At 39.0% G+C, this 17,737-nt stretch overlaps 2 protein-coding genes and 1 pseudogene across 13 annotated transcripts in view; 1 reads left to right on the forward strand and 2 right to left on the reverse strand.

Moving 5' to 3' along the window:
• LOC146487530 (caspase-7-like) overlaps positions 1 to 17,737 on the reverse strand; it is a 42,191-nt gene that overhangs the window by 12,231 nt on the left and 12,223 nt on the right. For 2 of the 12 annotated variants that reach the window (XM_085084115.1, XM_085084109.1), the window contains exons 3-7: positions 15,666 to 15,701; positions 10,762 to 10,824; positions 7,319 to 7,381; positions 5,243 to 5,305; positions 4,173 to 4,235 (exon numbers count right to left, since the gene is read on the reverse strand). The gene's annotated coding sequence lies outside the window, so the exon portion shown is untranslated. Of the gene's footprint in view, positions 1 to 4,172; positions 4,236 to 5,242; positions 5,306 to 7,318; positions 7,382 to 10,761; positions 10,922 to 13,803; positions 14,964 to 15,665; positions 15,702 to 17,737 lie in introns of those variants that run through there. The other 10 variants (XM_085084070.1, XM_085084119.1, XR_014856809.1 and 7 more) reach the window with 8 other exon arrangements.
• On the reverse strand, positions 1,832 to 3,155 carry LOC146487532 (uncharacterized; annotated as a pseudogene).
• On the forward strand, positions 16,252 to 17,533 carry LOC146487533 (uncharacterized). The gene is made up of 2 exons (XM_085084026.1): positions 16,252 to 16,961; positions 17,269 to 17,533. Exons 1-2 carry the CDS (start codon positions 16,474 to 16,476, stop codon positions 17,531 to 17,533), a joined length of 753 nt encoding a protein of 250 aa, XP_084940152.1. The 5' UTR covers positions 16,252 to 16,473.

The raw sequence follows: 17,737 nt of genomic DNA on the forward strand, positions 1-17,737 counted from the left end.
CACTTACCCTGAAAGTCTGGGAAAACCCGTCTAACCCTGCTTTTCAGGTACGGTGTTTTAACCACACTCAACCTGAAAGCCTGGTAAAACCAATGTTACCTGGCTTTTCAGGTTCCAGTTTGCGTGCCAAAACCAGCTTTACCAGGCTTTTTAGGTAACTTTTTACCAAGCTAACCAAAAAAGTCTGGTAAAACCAGGCATACCAGACTCTTAAACAGACTTGATTTCTAACCAAAAGACTGCTAAGCCTGGTTGAACCAGACTTCACCAGGCTTACCAGTCTTTTTACCAGGCTTTTGTTGCCAGGGGTCACACACAATGCAGTCCACACAACTAACAACAATACTTAACACTTTATTAAAACACACAGTTACAAGCTGGTTATATACCTACCCGCAAATAGCTAAAGTTAGTCGAGGCGGGTAGGTATATCTATAATAAACTAAATACAAATAAATTTGGTGTTTACAAATTGACTAAAATAAAAGTTAAATAAGTAGTAAACAAACAAGTGACGCAAAAAGTATTCGCTAGCTGATAGAAATTAAAGGAGTCACAACTGGGTATTGATATTTACCTGGTCAGGGATATAATGGACCTAGCAAATGATTAGATATCCCTGAGAAGCGAAAATCTGCACTTACCGAAGTGTTACCACATAGGGCATTATGTTACGTTACTACATACTGAGACTCTGTCCACACAGATCTGGGTAAACTGGTTACAAATTGTTAATGTTTCCTAGTGTGGAAAGAGCTTTACACTGTATCCTCTCAGATAGGCATTTTTAAGAAAACTCCATTTATATGACAGTGTTAATGTACGGTCAGACTGCAAAAAGCAGATGCATGTTCACATTTATATTTTTTGCTGTTGGCAAGGCTTAAAGATTAGTCTCATTATGTTGTAATATCTGGGGGTTTCCAGTGTTGCCAGGCAGCCGCATCCCTGTGGCTGGAACATTCTCAAAACCCAGCTGTTAAGCCACATAAGGTTAAAGCTTAAAATACTCATGTTAGATACTGCACATTGTGGTCTTAAAGTGGTTTTCACCATTTTTGCCACATCAAATTACTTTTATTAGTAAGTATTGCACTATAATTATGTTAAAGTCATTAAACTAAGAAAACCATGAAACATTTGTTGCTGCTGTCATGTTCATTCTGTTTTAACCTAATAACATTGCAGAGCAAAACACAAAACAAGCTGCAATACTAAACCTATAACCATGATTGCAGCTTGCAGTTCAGTTATTTCATGGCTTTCTCCTTGCAAAACAGTAACATTACAGAAATTTACTGTTATGTCCCTTGGCTTTGTGTTTTTATGGTAAAATTTCCCATTGTTGCTCCCATGGCAACGGATCAGTTGAATATTTGAATCCTGGCAAGTCAATTTAATTGAGGATGCTCTGCATTCACATTCAATCCTTTTTATGTAACTTCTGGCTCACAATCTTTTCTTGCTGGAAGTCAACAGTCATGTTTGTGTTACATTCTTATATGATAAGCTTTACCTCAGCACTCTGAAGATTAATTCACAAAAATTTTACAACTTTAGTACAAAATCTTGTGCTGCTTACTAAATTTCCTGAGTTCACACACTAAAACATTATTAAACCGATTGTCACAAAAATTCCTATTATTCATGTTTTCGTTGTTTTCATTTTATGTGTTTCCTTTGCATGTAGAAATTTAATCGTTTCTTTTCATTCTCTAAATTCGTTTTTATGTGTTTCCTTTGCATGTAGAAATTTAATCGTTTCTTTTCATTATCTAAATTCGTTAGGGATATTGTTAACTATTTGTAGTCTTAATTCGTCGTATTTTTATCAGTCAAAAAATGTCACTAGTATAATTATTAGCAGTTATTGTCTTAGGAATTTGTGTGTAGTATTGTAAATTTTAATGTAGTCTAACTAACTATTATAATAATTTCATCGGGCATTGCGGCGTATTTTGCGGGTAAAATGAAGAATTCAGCAGGCTCATAAGACAAAGGTTCTTTAGGCTAGCAAAGCCAATTACAAATATACATACATTTGCCTCATGCAAGTCCAAAGTAGGTATTGGAAAAGGTCCTCCTCAGCTGGTAAAGGAAGACAATGGGAGCCCCTTGGTAAAAACATTGTTTTACTACATGTGTTAGCTTTTGGGACAAAGGACCACTTCAGCTCTTTATTAGTTGCAGCAACAAATTGAATGCTAGGTTGTAGTTCAAATCCAAGGGGTGGTTCTTCATCCAGCCCTGTTGCAAATTGTAGAATGCTGCCAAGAGTGATTACACTCCTTCTTCCACACGCAGCTTCTCGTACATACTTTGAGAATGCAGCATACATATCATTTTCATACTAGTGTACATTTGTGAATGATGCCTGGAGGAGTAGAACAAGCTGGCGTCTCGAGAGTTGATTTGCTTCGTTTGGACGCAGCAGATGAAGAAAGAGCGGTAAAATTGTTGGAATTTCATAAAGACCAATTTTCGTGAATCCTTTCCGAAGCTCTGCAATGCATGGCCTTGCGGGGCCCTTCGAAAAAATCTCCTGCAGAATTTCTTCAGGGATAAACCGTGGAATGGGTCCGTTCTGAAGAATACTCAAGGCCATAATAGTTCCAGCAAACTCGTATTCTTTGGCCATGAGCTCATCATGAAGTCCATTTCCAAAAAGGCTTTGCTGTATTTCTTTTAGAAACAGTCGAAAAACTTATTTCCTAGGACCCCCAGCATCATGAGCAATTTCCCCATGGAACGAAACTTCCAGCGTGACTCTTCGGTTTTCAAGGTATTGGAATTCCACTAAGGCTGAATTCTAAACATTAAATCTGTCTGTACACCAACACAAATTCAAATACCTTCTTTGTTTCAACTTTCACTCTCTTCGACTTAACGGGAGCAGAGTTAGTGGACAAAGAGGCTCGAAGACGTTCTCGACTGTTCAAACGTGAGTACAATCCTCTGGCGGTAGACTGGCGCATCATTGCTCGAGCTCTAGTGACAGCTTGTCCCACCGATATCATGGCTGTATTTGTGCTTGTCGAAGCCTCGTCAAAAGTAGCACCAGCAACAACATTTCTGCCGCTTTTTGTAGCAAGCTCCTGTACTACTTGGCTTGCCTGATTCAAGCAGTTTGATAATATATGTAGATTTTCCTCCATTCTAGTTCGATGACTTAACTAACGCGGGAAGGAGTGACCGCTTGACTATCCAGAAGGCGTTCGGTAGGTACGTCATGTATGAGGACTGACGTTAACACTGACAAGAAATAGTGAGGACTCAAGAAAGTCAAAGTGAGTTAAATGAATAGTTGAATGTTGAATGAAGAATTGAATGTGCAATAAATAGTTGAATGTTGAATGAATAGTTGAATGTTGAATGAAGAATTGAATGTTGAATGAGTAGTTGAATGTTAAATGAACTATTGAATGTTGAATGAAGAATTGAATGTTTAATCAATAGTTGAATGATAAATGTATAGTTGAATGTTAAATGGAGAGTTGAATGTTAAATAACGTTTTGAACGTTGAATACAAGTTGAATATTAAACACATAATTGAATATATAACACAAAACTGAATATAAAATTAGACGAATTGAATATTGCTACATTTGGCCTCCCATAACTTAGCAAGTGCTCTTGGTATCCATGAAGAAAATAGGGGGATAACGGTTGGCATTCGTTAGTCGCTGTCTTTTACGTTGAACTTTGCTTATTCTTCGCCTGCGTTTTCGTTTTCTTTTGGTCTCCCTTTGTCTTCTTTCCACGTTTCTTGACATACTCAACGAGTACATGAATTTATAGCTTTCCTCCAAATTCTCTGAGCTTAATTCTCTGAGCTCCGCTACAATTTTAGAGGAAACCAAAGATTTACTTTTAGGACCTAAACTATTCCATGAAATTTTTCCGGGATTTGTCTGTGCGATATATCTTTTCTGCAACAACAATGTTTGTGTCCGCCATTATAACATAGTGTAACTGGAACTTGCCCAATCCAACGGAAAATAGTTTCCTGATCTGATATGATACTCTGTGACGTCGTTCCTAACAAGGAAACAGCCGGGAAAACATTGGCGGAAGACCTGTTAACGGAGTTTTTGTGTTTCGGTCAGATGGCCTAAAGGTGAACAAGGACATCTTACTTAAAGCCTGGTAACTATCAATTATTCAAACTCACCTGAGAGTTCTTCCTCTAGTTCCTGTATTCTCTGATTATTCGTTTCATCCCTCTCCTGGTAATCTGAAAAAAAGTGAAGTTTTGGTTGACCTTTGTTGTCATTTACATTAAAACAACGTCTACACCTTCATTACACTGAAGGCAAACTCGAAGCGGATGTAAGATACTTCAGTAATGAGAATATTAATTAGGCATTTAACTTCCCTGCTAGAAGAGGTCTCTGACGGCACGAAGGGAAAGAGACCTTTGCCGGCCTCCGAGGAATCTTCTGTCGCGCAATGCGCTAGTGTTTCCTGGCAACGAGTGCATTTTAGCCACATGTAACACGAGCTTCGCAAACCGGTTTGCGTGCAAAACAGGAGCTGCGGTAGGGCGATGTGTGAAATTACCACGGAATCCTCAACGATATCGCAAATTCAAAGAACAATTTTCCACGGATACCAGTAAAACTAGCAGTTGTAGGCAAAAATGGAAACTGCCCTTTGTACGGAGTAAATTTTAAGTTAAGCGACCAGAACACCTGGCAATTGCTAAATAGAGGAGATTAGAAAGCTTAAGTTTGCGGTTTGTTGGAGAGCACTCTTGACTTTCCCAAGGAATTGTCACGGCTCTGTAAGAAATGCTTTCGTAAAGTAGAATCAAGCGAAGTAAGGATTTTGAAGATGGAAAACGCGTTATAAATAAAGTGCAAAACTTGTAAACTAGCGGAAGCCATAACAACTGTGGGCTAAGAAATTTCCAGCATACAATCGAAAAGTTCGAATAAAAAATTTTTAAGAAAATTGAATTTCTCCGTTAGTATTTCATATTTGTTAACTATTTGCCAAGAGAAGTTGGTGGAAGAGTTATCAGCGAGATCTATTTTTTTTAGATAAAAATTGAATTGACAAATAGTTTCCTGATTTTCTATTTGAAGAATGATATTCTGTGAGGTCATTGCTAGCCAGGAAAATGGGGATACGTTGGCGGAAGACCTGTTAATGGACTATTTTGTGTTTCGGTCAGATAGCCCACGGGTGAACAGGGACATCTTACTTAAAGCCTGGTAACTATCAATTATTCAAACTCACCTGAGAGTTCTTCCTCTAGTTCCTGTATTCTCTGATTATTCGTTTCATCTCTCTCTTGGTAATCTAAAAAAATAAAAAATAAAAAATAGAGAAGTTTCTGTTGACGTTTGTTGTCATTTACATTAACAACAACTACAACTTCAAAATTGTTATCAATTACGCATTTAGGGCGTAAAAATGTGTCAAATTTCACAACCGGCTTGGTACCGTGAAATATGAAGCAAGACGGAAGACTGGGGAAAATAGGGATGTCACGTCAATACAGGAACGCTCCTCGTGAATGAGATTGTTGAATACTCAGAATGAAAAGAACTAAGGAATGGAGAAATCTCAAGATTTTTTTTTTGTTCAACAACTCAAACGCGGAGGAGATAAATGGATAAAGAGTTTTTTGTTACCGATTCTCGCACGAGAACACAGGTCACCAAAGCGTATGTGACACACCATGCAAGCGTGATATAAGAGTTTGTATAGCGTTAAATTTTACATCGAAATTTAGAAAACAAAATTCCCACAAAAACCCACAAAAAATATAATAGTCTCAAAAAGCTTACTCGGTGTGTTTTGCTGTGTTTTCAAAGCTTCTCGTTGCTTCCAAACGCCGTTTTGAGCGGTTTGTCTCTCAGCGATTGGTCCACGTGCATCACTGAATTATGTTAATGACAAGGTTGGAAACTAGAAGTCGAGTTTGAATGAAATTTGACCCGTCATTTGAGGAGAGCACTTCAAAGAAACTCGTTACAATTTGTTTGAAACTTGAACACTCGCTTACCTGCCTCACCATATGTCAAGAAGGATGATGTGTGGTCCTTCCCTGGCAGCTTATTTTTGGAGAAGTTCATTTATTAAGACACAAGCCTTCGTTAAAAACAAAGTTCATTTCAAATCAGGCGCTAATTTTGCCCCCGATCGAGCCGTCAGTCCCTGAAATGTCATGGCAAACTCACGGTCAAAACTAGGCACTAGTACTAAAATGTGCCCAACAGGGGAAATCCACGGGAAACCTTTGGCACGCAACAAACCACACAAGTTTCCAATCCTGTCATTAACATAATACAGTGATGCACGTGGACCAGCCGCTGAGAGACAAACCACTCAAAACGGCGTTTGGAAGCATTGAGAACCCTTGAAAACACAGCAAAACTCACCGGGTAAGCTTTTTGAGACTTTATTATAATTTTTGTGGGTTGTTGTGGGAATATTGTTGTTATTGTTGTTGTTGTTGTTGTTGTTGTTGTTGTTATTGTTCTAACGCCATACAAACTCTTATATCACGCTTACATGGTGACCTGTGACGAGAATAACACTGGCATCTGATCAAACAAATTGAAAAGATCTGTCATATTAAATTTAAGAGCGATTATCCCTAAGAAACCCCATATTCAACTTCTCTTGGCAAGTAGGTAAACAAAGGAAATACTAACGCAGAAATTTAATTTTCTTGAAATTTTGGGATTCGGGCTTTAAGTTGCCCGGCTGCGCTCGAAACCCACGGGATCGTGAACTTTTCAAGACTTCAGCTGTTAGTTTTTGGAAAAAACAGACCATTCAAAACCTCCTCATTCATCTCATTTCTTGGTCTGTTGCTAGAGTTAGCAACAAACACAGCACAGCCCGCACAGCCCGGGGTGCGAAAAGTTCGAATAAACAAAATAAGGAATTTAAATTTCTCACGAAAACTCAACCGCACACTTAAGGAAACAGCTCAGCTGATTGCCTCGCGATGTCTCGCAAGGCAGTTTGGTGAGCTCTTTCCTCAAGTGTGCGGCAGGCTTAAAGGAATAAAATGCAATTAAACCACCTGCACCCATTCATCGGGAACAAGGAAATTGAAGTCACAACGTTGATGCTTTCCACCATTATAGTGTAACAAGAACTTGAAAAATCCGATAGAAAAATAGTTTCCTTATTTTCTCTTTGAAGAATGATATTCTGTGAGCTCGTTTATAGCAAGGAAATAGGGAAACGTTGGCCGAAGACATGTAAATGGACTATTTTGTGTTTCGGTCATATGGCCTACGGGTGAACAGGGACATCTTACTTAAAGCCTAGTAACTATCAATTATTGAAACTCACCTGAGAGTTCTTCCTCTAGTTCCTGTATTCTCTGATTATTCGTTTCATCTCTCTCCTGGTAATCTGAAAAAAAGGTGAAGTTTTTGTAAACCTTTGTTGGCATTTACATGAAAAGCAACAACAACAACTCCATTACCAAAAGCAAACTCGAAGAAAATGCATGATACTTCAACAATGGGAATGTTTAATAGATAATTACTGAGGTAGTCGATGCTATGAGAGATATTGCAGTCAGCTGAGGGCGTAGCTCGAAGCTGGCTGCAATATCTCTCATAGCACCGACTGCCGAAATAATTATCTATAACAATTATTGACCCTCATAATATACTATTGTTCTCTCTCTGCATTAAATCAACGATTTTAGTCGCCTTCACATTGTTGTTTTTTATGCGAAACATGAAATTAACACAGTATTGTCTAGCAGTGGTATTAATTATAATTACACTATTCAGTCATTGTTAAAACTTGGTAATAACAAAGTGTTACAGCTTTACCTATATGTCCGTCGTACATGTGTATCTTAGATGCACCTTTGAAAAGTGCTGTTGGCTTTTGTGTACATGACAGTTTCGCAGCTGAATTTACTCAGCATTTACTGAAGTGGTTGATTTTGTAAACGTTATTTATTTACGTTTGTACGTTTATTTATCACTGACTGCTGTACCCCTTATCTCCGCCCGCCTAGACTAGCACCTACTATTTTCGGGCGGAAACGGACCTTATTTAAATTGACGGATGTTGATAATAATATAGTGTATATAATTGTGTGTGTATATAACACAATGTACTTGGTCATTTTCAGCTTCTTGTTGCAAGGGGTAATAGAGCCTAATGCTGAAGCTTTGGCTAGCCCCGAAGCAAGTTCAGGGCCAAGGGCATTAGGACAAACGCTAGGGCAGGACCAACAAGTTCAAGCTCAAGAACAGCAACCTCAAGCCTGAGCGCAACAACCTCGAGCGCCGGCGGGCGCCGCAGTTGCTTAAGTTCAAGTTGGCTAGATATTTACGTTCCTTGCTTCATTTTCGTAGCTATGCGCTGTACTTATGGACGTTTTCGTCCATTGCTCGGGGTTTAGTTTCTGTTATTTTTATGTTATGTTTTTCGCATTTATGGCCTACTCTTGCCCCGCTCGCATATTTTGTTACCTAGCGGCTTTTTGGCCCCGTTCCTGTCCTTAGTTGTTTCGTTTTCGCTCTTCTCATTCATTTCATTTCATTCATCTCATTTCTTGGTTTGTTGCTAGAGTTAGCAACAAACACAGGACAGCTCGGGGTGCGAAAAGTTCGAATAAAAAAGAATAATTATAGTAAATAAGAAAATTAAATTTCTCCGTAAGTATTTCATATTTGTTACCTACTTGCCAAGAGAAGTTGATGGAATAGTTCCCAGAGAAATCTATTTTTTAGATTGAAATTGAATATGAGGTCTTAGGGACAGTCGCTCGTAACCCTTTAAATACCAGGTGTGTGCTATTTTTCAATGACATTTTGGCAATAAATTGTCTGAACCCCTTAATTTCTCCGTAAATGGAGATGAAATTAAAATATCTGCGGTCTTAAGAAACTGTGGGCTCAGGCTAAATTATCACGTGATGCAAGTGACGGTTGTTGTTTTTTTGAGCGAGTGCAAGAGCACGAATCTGGCAAATCATCGCTTTATAAGTGTTTTTCGAGCTATTTTGCTCTGCAGAAACCCCCATTCTGGCATCATTAAGCTGGAATGCGGGTAGAGGCAAGCCTCTGAAAGAAAACAGAGGTGAGAGGTGGTTTCATGCTTACTGAGTCGCCAAACATGCTGTGTAGCAGACATGGAGGCCCACGAGTGAAATTGTCTCTCTGGCCGTTTTGTGGATGGATTCCAGGACCTACCAAAGCAATTTGGGCGAGTTTGGAGAAGCAGAATATTCAATGGATTCGAAATTTTGCTGGTAATACTGGGTGGATCGACACTTCTAAAAAAAACTTTGAAATGGATAGGGCAGGAGTTCAACGCTCGCGCTATGGCTGAATTACCCAGAATTCTTTTCGGGTGTGAACCAGGCAACGTGAGATACGCAAGACTGGGTCTGATAAAATGGCTGAAGTATAGCCCTCGGAAAGCGTTCATAGGAAAACTTCCAGTCAGATAGATACCTAGGTCTGACTTTGAGGTCCGCTGTAAATGTAGACTTTTCATTTTTGACAAATTATTTAGATTAAAAATTGACGATAAATAAGTGTAATTTTTGTGGTTGTTATTTGGCCGAAAAATTGGCATTTTGGGCTTTGTTGCCGAACGAACGGTGATATGCAGCGAAAATCGGGAGGTGTAGTCGGTTTGCTGGGTGTGTTGTTGGCAATATACATCAGCTGGTGCCATTCACACATTATCATGACGTTGTGGCTTCAGTTAACCAAGAGGCAATTCATAGAAGCAAGAACGGTGTTGTCGACGCAAACATACGTTGTTGGTATGCAAAGGGTTAAAGGAATACAATGCAATTGAACTTCGTCCACCCATGCATTGGGAACGAAAAAATTGAAGTTACAACGCTGATGCTTTCCACCATAACAGTGTAACCAGAACTTGAAAAATCAATTTAACACATAGATTCCATGTTGCCATGCGTCTGTTCAGTAATAGATCACAGATGAAGTCAAAATGTAGTAAGAACAAAAAAGTCACTGATGTTCTTACCACATTTTGACGTCTTCTGTGATCTATTACAGAACAGACGCACGGCAACTTGAAATCTATTTGTTTTATACAATGAACAGAAAGGAAACACGACAAACTTGCGCTTGACTGTTCGATTTGTGCCAGTTGAGGCATTTTCAAAGTCACCAACGCTACATTCCGTGTCGGCTTCCTCTTTTCTTCTTTATCGTACTTGTAAACAGCTTCCTCTAATGTTTTTCCGAGGCCATCACTTGCTCAAAGCAGAATAATCGAGTACATATTTTTAAAACTGTGAGCCTTTTTGTAGCGATAACAGCTGTTTTGAAGACTTGTTCCGGTTTAGGCATTTTCAAATCGACAAGAACACTTTCGCCTTGGCTTCTTCTTTTTCTTGTCTGTAAACAGCTCCTGCTAAACTTTTCTTGAGGCCTTCAGCTGCTCAATTCTAGATAATCCCGCAAACATTTTCAAAACCGTGCGCCATGTTCGACAAACAAAGAAAACAATTTTCCCGTGACGTCTCCGTGCGTATATACACTCTAATAGGTTATTGGGCAACGACCAATCACAGCGCGCGTAGCATTAAATGCATTGTATCAAGAAAAAAAAATTTCCTGATTTTCTATTTGAAGAATGGTATTCTGTGAGCTCGTTTATAGCAAGGAAATAGGGAAACGTTGGCCGAAGACATGTAAATGGACTATTTTGTGTTTCGGTCAGATGGCCTACGGGTGAACAGGGACATCTTACTTAAAGCCTAGTAACTATCAATTATTGAAACTCACCTGAGAGTTCTTCCTCTAGTTCCTGTATTCTCTGATTATTCGTTTCATCTCTCTCCTGGTAATCTGAAAAAAGGTGAAGTTTTTGTAAACCTTTGTTGGCATTTACATGAAAAGCAACAACAACAACTCCATTACCAAAAGCAAACTCGAAGGAAATGCATGATACTTCAACAATGGGAATGTTTAATAGATAATTACTGAGGTAGTCGATGCTATGAGAGATATTGCAGTCAGCTGAGGGCGTAGCTCGAAGCTGGCTGCAATATCTCTCATAGCACCGACTGCCGAAGTAATCATCTATTATAACTATTGACCCTCATAATATACTATTGTTCTCCCTCTCCATTAAATCAACGATTTCAGTCGCCTTCACATTGTTGTTTTTTTAGGCGAACAATGAAATTAACATAGTATTGTCTAGCAGTGGTATTAATTATAATTACACTATTCAATCATTGTAAAAACTTGATAATTACAAAGTGTTAAAACTTTACCTATATGTCCGTCGTACATGTGTATCTTACATGCACCTGTGATTGATTTTGTGAATGTTATTTATTTTCGTTTGTACATTTATTTATCATTGACTGCTGTACCCCTTATCTCCGCCCGCCTCGACTAGCACCTCCTATTTGTGGGCGGAAATGGACATTATTTAAATTGACGGATGTTGATAATAACAAAGTGTGTATAAGTATGTGTGTATAACACAATGCACTTGGTCATTTTGAGCTTCTTGTTGCAAGGGATAGCAGAGCCTTATGTTGAGGCGTTGGCTAGCCCCGATGCAAGTTCAGGGTCAAGGGCATCATCACAAAAGCTAGTGCAGGACCAACAAGTTCAAGCTGAAGAACAACAAACTCAAGCCTAAGCGCAACAACCTTGAGCGCCGGCGGGCGCCGCGGTTGCCCAAGTTCAAATTGGCTAGATATTTACGTTCCCTGCTTAATTTTTGTAGCTATGCTCGTACTATTAGACGTTTTCGTTTCTTGCTCGGGGTTTAGTTTCTGTTATTTTTGTTATGTTTTTCGCATTTATGGCCTACTCTTTAGTTTACTGCGTGCTTTGCCTTGTTTTGTCATTTAGGTATCTCTCAATGTTGTCGCCCCACTCGCATATTTTGTTACCTAGCGGCTTTTTGTCCCCGTTCCTGTCCTTAGTTGTTTCATTGACGCTTTTCCGTCCACTGATTTAGGTTTTATTTCTCTTGTTATTTATTTTTGACCATTCTCGCTTTGCCCCCTTTGGTTTCTAACACTCGTGGATTTTTCCTTATATCATTTTGTTTTATCAACCAAGTTTGCGCCTGCCGCACTTTTGTTCTGGATGGGTTCCCCTTTTCTTTGATAGTGTAAAAAAGCTGCTTTGTTTATAGTGGAAATGTACTTAGCTACCCAAAGCTAGTTTACAGGCATTCCACTCAAAAATGACGGGAAACAAATATTAATAATCAAATCGAACATAACATTTTAAAAATCCCTTCTGGTAGGAGGCAAACCAGCTGGCTATTTACAAGCGTTGCCGAGGCCGGACTTGAACCCCGGACCTCCTGATTTCAAGTCCGGCGCCCTAACCGCTTGGCCACGCCGCCATTCCGGGCACGCATTTTATTTAATGGACGTCCGTTAGGTCGTTTTCGCTGTGACTGTGTTTCCTCTTATTCGCTTTAGAAACCTCCACAGGTTTTGATCAAAAATATATGATGCAATCAAGTGGTTATAACGAGCCGGCCGCAATATTAAAAAAATTGCTGTGAATAGGATGCAATATTAAAAATATTGCACTGCAGTTAGTCCAGTGCAATTGTGACTCTTCTAGGTCGTTTAGAATAACCCCTGATAATTTCCCAGCTGACAAAAAGGGCCGCCTCCGTTTTCCTCAGACACTTACACAAAGCTGAATAACATGACCTGTAATCGTTGATTTAATACAGAGAGACAAACAATAGAATATTATGAGGGTCAGTAATTATTAATTAAGAAACCCTCTGGGGTATTTAACAAGAAGCTTGGCTTTTGGTTACCATCACACTATATATAACTTACTCCCCCTCCAAAGTGTACATGACAGATTTTTTATTTGTTTTTATTTGCTTGATCAAATCTTCATGTTGTCCTGGTATAAAAATCAAAAAATTCCTCTCAATCAGTAGGAATTGAAATGGCAATGTGAGAGACCCCAGAACAACTGACATTATTTGGTTGATTAGTGGAAATTAAATCAATAAGAGTACTTGTCAAAGGTGTAATCCGGGTAGGTTCATTGAAAAGTTGTTTCAGACCATAAATGTCAGAGACATTCAGGAGAGCCTTAGCATAAACATTCTCATTAGATAGCAAATTACAATTCATATCCCCCATGAGAAATGTTCAACGTTTTCTGAATCTAATTTGCCTAACAACGTGTCAAGGTGAGAAAAAAGCTCCACTGGAGAATGCGGAGGTCTATACCATGTAGTGATGACAAAGGGTTTTGAGTTAGGCTTATGTATTTCGATTGATAAATTTTCAAGGAGCTGATTTTGCAGATCTTTGCGGATCGAATAATTTATGTTTGACCGGATGTAAAAACATACACCGCCACCGGATCTCCCATTTAAAGGCCGATCGCACCGTACGATGTCATACCCCCGGACATTTACCTCTAGATCGGAAATATTGTCGTCTAGTCTGGTCTCTGATTTATGGCCAATACATCGATGTTTTGTTTATCTAGAATAATGCGAACTTCATCTATATGTTTCAAAAGACTGGTAATATTCAGACTTTCCATTTTAAATCCGCGGCAATTTGGAATGATAGTACTTGGATTGCTCTGGGCACTACTTGTAGGGGTACAATCAGATGTCCCCCCAGTTGTTTAGTAAGATTGCCATCAATGTACAATATTATTCACTAAGTTACTAGCTAAAACAGTGATGCCCTTCTTATTAAGATGAAGTTTACGATTGTTCAAACAGGACTCGTCGATTTTGGGATACTGGACAAAACCCCATCCGTTTTGGTTACAGAAGGTTCTTAAAACTTTGTTACAGTCAGTTACCTTCTTTGTGAGAGAGTCTTCATCGAGTCTTGTTGTTAGTGATGAGATTGTTAATCGGGTGTCAGGAGACCTTGAGGTGATCATGTTTCCAAGGTCCACGATCTTCTCTGCTACTTCTCGCGGGGAAGTTGAACTTTTAAGATCATTCGTGCCGGTGTGGAGAATAATCACCTTGGGGTTCAGTTCCACGCACGGTTGAAGGTAATGCTTCATATCGGTAGTCGTGGCACCCGGGAAGCTTCTTACGATTACGCGCCTTTTTGCCGCTCGGCTTAATAAATCTCCTCGCAATCCCTTGATGATCGAGTCTCCAATGATTATCGTTTCTTCATTTCATCTTGATCTTTGTGTATCTTGTTGATTAACCGTTGTGTTTTTGCCCTGATCTTGTGGTTCTTGAGCTTGAGCATTCTTCTTCTTCTTTCCTTGTTTTGATATTTTGGCCTTTGATGAGTCGGGATGGCTTTTAGACCTAACAGTTTGCCAGTCATCAGAAGGTTCATGATGCTGTGTTGTTACGTTTTTTGATCTGTTGAAAGGAATCTTATCGCTTCCATTAGGCTTGCTCTTTCTTGTTGAAGGCTTTCAATTTTACCTTCGTATTCGGCACATTTTAATTTATATTCATTCAATTCAAGTTCCAAAGTGGCCGTTTGGGACTGTTTAGCGGGTAATTCAAATTCAAATTTTCGTTGAATGGCGTTAACTGCTTTCCAAAGCTTGTCGATTGCTGCAGAGTCCGATGTAATTGAATCTTGCTCTGTTTGCTCGCTTGGGTCGTCCATCACCGTTATATTCTCTGGAATAGTGCGTTCAGGAGGTTCTTCGGTGATCGCAGCAGTGTTAATGTTGTGATCGGCCAACACGATAGTTTCTTCGGTTGGTCTCTGGACAAGAAGTTTGTTGTTCACCACCTCTTCGAGAATGTCTTTGACATCTCCAGCCGCTCTTCCTTACACGTGGAGTGTCTTCGTATTTTGGTAAAAATTAAACGTAACATCAGATAACTTGAGAACGGCACAGGAGCTGTTACATGTCATAGACAACTTGTCACTATTCCCGCCATCATCAACTGATCGAATTAATCTTGTATCGATAAATGTTTCAAGATCCTGGACGGTACTATTCCAGCTAAATCTCTTCTTTCCAATCTAAACGACAAATATTGATCCAGTTCTAAATAATTATCGTCGCAGTACACCGAACTAGACGAGTCAGAAATGATCAAAGAAGAACTAGTGTTTGCATGTGCGTCCGCCATCGCTTCGGGGTTATACTGAGCTTATAGCCTCTCAATTGGTTGCCCCCTGGCCAAGATTGCGGATAACTGACAAGAGCCATACTTGAAGGATCAAAACTATGGTAAAACCCCATAAAAATAAATCTCTGATAGACAGTAGACAGGGCCAAAATACTCAAGTTTAGGAAAGCAATTTCGGAAAGGAAGCCGCTCAACTGGCCATAGAACTTATTCAGACCTGACTATCTTGCAATACAGTTGACGGGGGGAAGTTTAATAAGAAATTGGTCGGGGGAAGTTTAATAAGAAATACAATAAGACCCAAAAATGAGTCCAAAACTTAAAACAAATAATTGATCTTCCTACATAGTACAATGTAAATGATAGAAGGAAGAAGAAACGTGCGCATGTCAAAATCGTTATCTGTCAGCTTTTTATTAACATTACTTTTACCACGTTATTTTATATTTTCGTGGTATATTTCTCGTCATAGGAGCTATATAAATTTCATGTTCTTAGTGACTGAAGCATGCTTTTGGTATAATAGTTGCATTTGTTTTTCTAGAGTATTCACGAGTAAAACTAAAAGGAAGAGAGATCCTTTATTAAACCGTCGAGTTACCTGAAGATTCGTCGCTGTCGTCCGAATCACTATCACCTAAGTAAGCAAAAAAAAAAAGTGAGCTATTCATTTACATTTGTTTTACTATCAGTGATATTTTATTGCTTCGTGGTTTATTTCTCGGCACAAGAAATATATAAATTCATGGCCTTACTAAATAACTATAATTGTATTCCACCACAGGCTAATGACATTTATGTGCATTATATTACAATACCCTATGGCGTGAACTACGTAACGCTTTCTTCCACAGATTAATGAAATTCCTCCACATACAGCTGTTTCAATTTAAGTTTTGTGATCAAAGACTCCAGCTTACGGGACAAGACCGCAGAAATATGAGTAATTTGATTATAAATCAACCAAACTTAATCCCCCACCGCCCACCCTCAAAGAAATTACTTTACTCGGTTAAAACTGGACTGTGTTCGGGTACGGAATTCTCCTTAAAATACCATCCGTAATAGTATGTCAAGAGAAGAAAAACAACCCTGCGCTGTGTTTAAGATGATCGTAAAATCATATTACCAATAAAAAATAGCCTTTAAGAATTCGTAACTGTCGATGCAACGAACAAGAAAAATGCTCTTCTTATGGAGTGATACTGAGCTTATAGCTTCCACAATTAATTACCCCATGGCTTAGCCTCCTTTGCAGACGTTGTTTGTGTCGGTCCCATTCTCCCTCCCCACCAGCGTCTGCTGAACCAAGCCGGACATGCCATTCCTCAAAACTGACCAATCACAACGTGGCTTTTAAATTTCGGTGGCTAAGATCCAGTCCCCGCTCTATCGGCTCCAAAAAAAAAATGGCGGATCCCGTGTCAGCATTTCGAGTTGTGTGTGAAAAGTTCCAAATCGAAACTCTTAATCATCATCAAAAACAGGCACTGCATGCTATTGTCAAAGAGAAGAAAGACGTGTTCCTAAACCTTCCAACTGGGTTTGGAAAATCACTCATGTACCAAGCTCTTCCTCTGATCTTCGATGAAATTTCAGAATCAGTTCGTGGCCATATTGTTGTAGTCGTTTCTCCACTCCTAAATCTCATACAAGATCAAGTGAATACTCTCCAGAAACTCGGGCTCTCAGCAGTGAGTCTAAGCTCAGTAGTGGAAGATGAAGAAGAGCTTGAAAACAAGATAAAAGATGTAGAATGTGGAAGGTTTTCTGTGGTTTACGCAACCCCAGAGGCTTTGATGCTAAACGAAAGATGGCGACGCATGTTGACAAACCCATTGTACCCTTCAAGGCTCTGTGCGATTGCAGTCGACGAAGCTCATGTAATTAAACAATGGTAAGAAAAAGACGGATGTCTGACTTGATTTTGTACTTCCATCGAATAAAAATAATATTTATTTATTTAGCTTCGCCTAACTAGAATACGATTTTTACATAAATAAAAAAAGAAAGGAAAAGAAAAGAAAAAATAATAAAAACAGGTAAACCTTACTTTCTGACCTTTTTCATTATTGGAATATCTGTTAAATGGGTGTTCAAGTTTGTTTTTATATTTCAGAAGAATCAATGCCAGTAACTGTCATGAAATGTAAATCACCAGATAATATTGATTATTAGCATTAATGAATAAATTTATCTTTCAGGGGAACATCAACTACAACTGATAAAGCAGTCTTCCGTGAATGCTATGGAAGGTTACACGAGTTACGATCTCTTGCTCCACATGCCAAGATAGTAGCTCTCACTGCTACAGCAACCAGGGAGACAACGAAAGCAATTACGGATGTTTTGCTTGTGGACAATCCGCAGATAAGTTATGAGAGCCCTGATAAATCCAACATTGCATACTCTGTGTTCTATATGTCAAGGGATGAAAGTCAAGTGAAATATTTTGAGTGGCTTGTTTAAGAGCTTTTGGAACATGGTATCAATACAACTGGAGCAATTATTTATTGCCAGACAATAAAGCAGTGCTCTTTGCTTTATGCTACTCTCAAAGGTACACTAGGAGATAATATGTATGCTGGTGAAATTGATGACAGAAAAAGAGTCCTTGTAGAAATGCTACATTCATGTACCCCCAATGCAAACAAAGAGGCAGTGCTACGAGCC

This window comes from Pavona decussata, unplaced genomic scaffold (assembly GCF_977016875.1).
Source record: "Pavona decussata unplaced genomic scaffold, jaPavDecu1.1 SCAFFOLD_15, whole genome shotgun sequence".
In the NCBI taxonomy this organism is placed as follows: domain Eukaryota; kingdom Metazoa; phylum Cnidaria; class Anthozoa; order Scleractinia; family Agariciidae; genus Pavona; species Pavona decussata.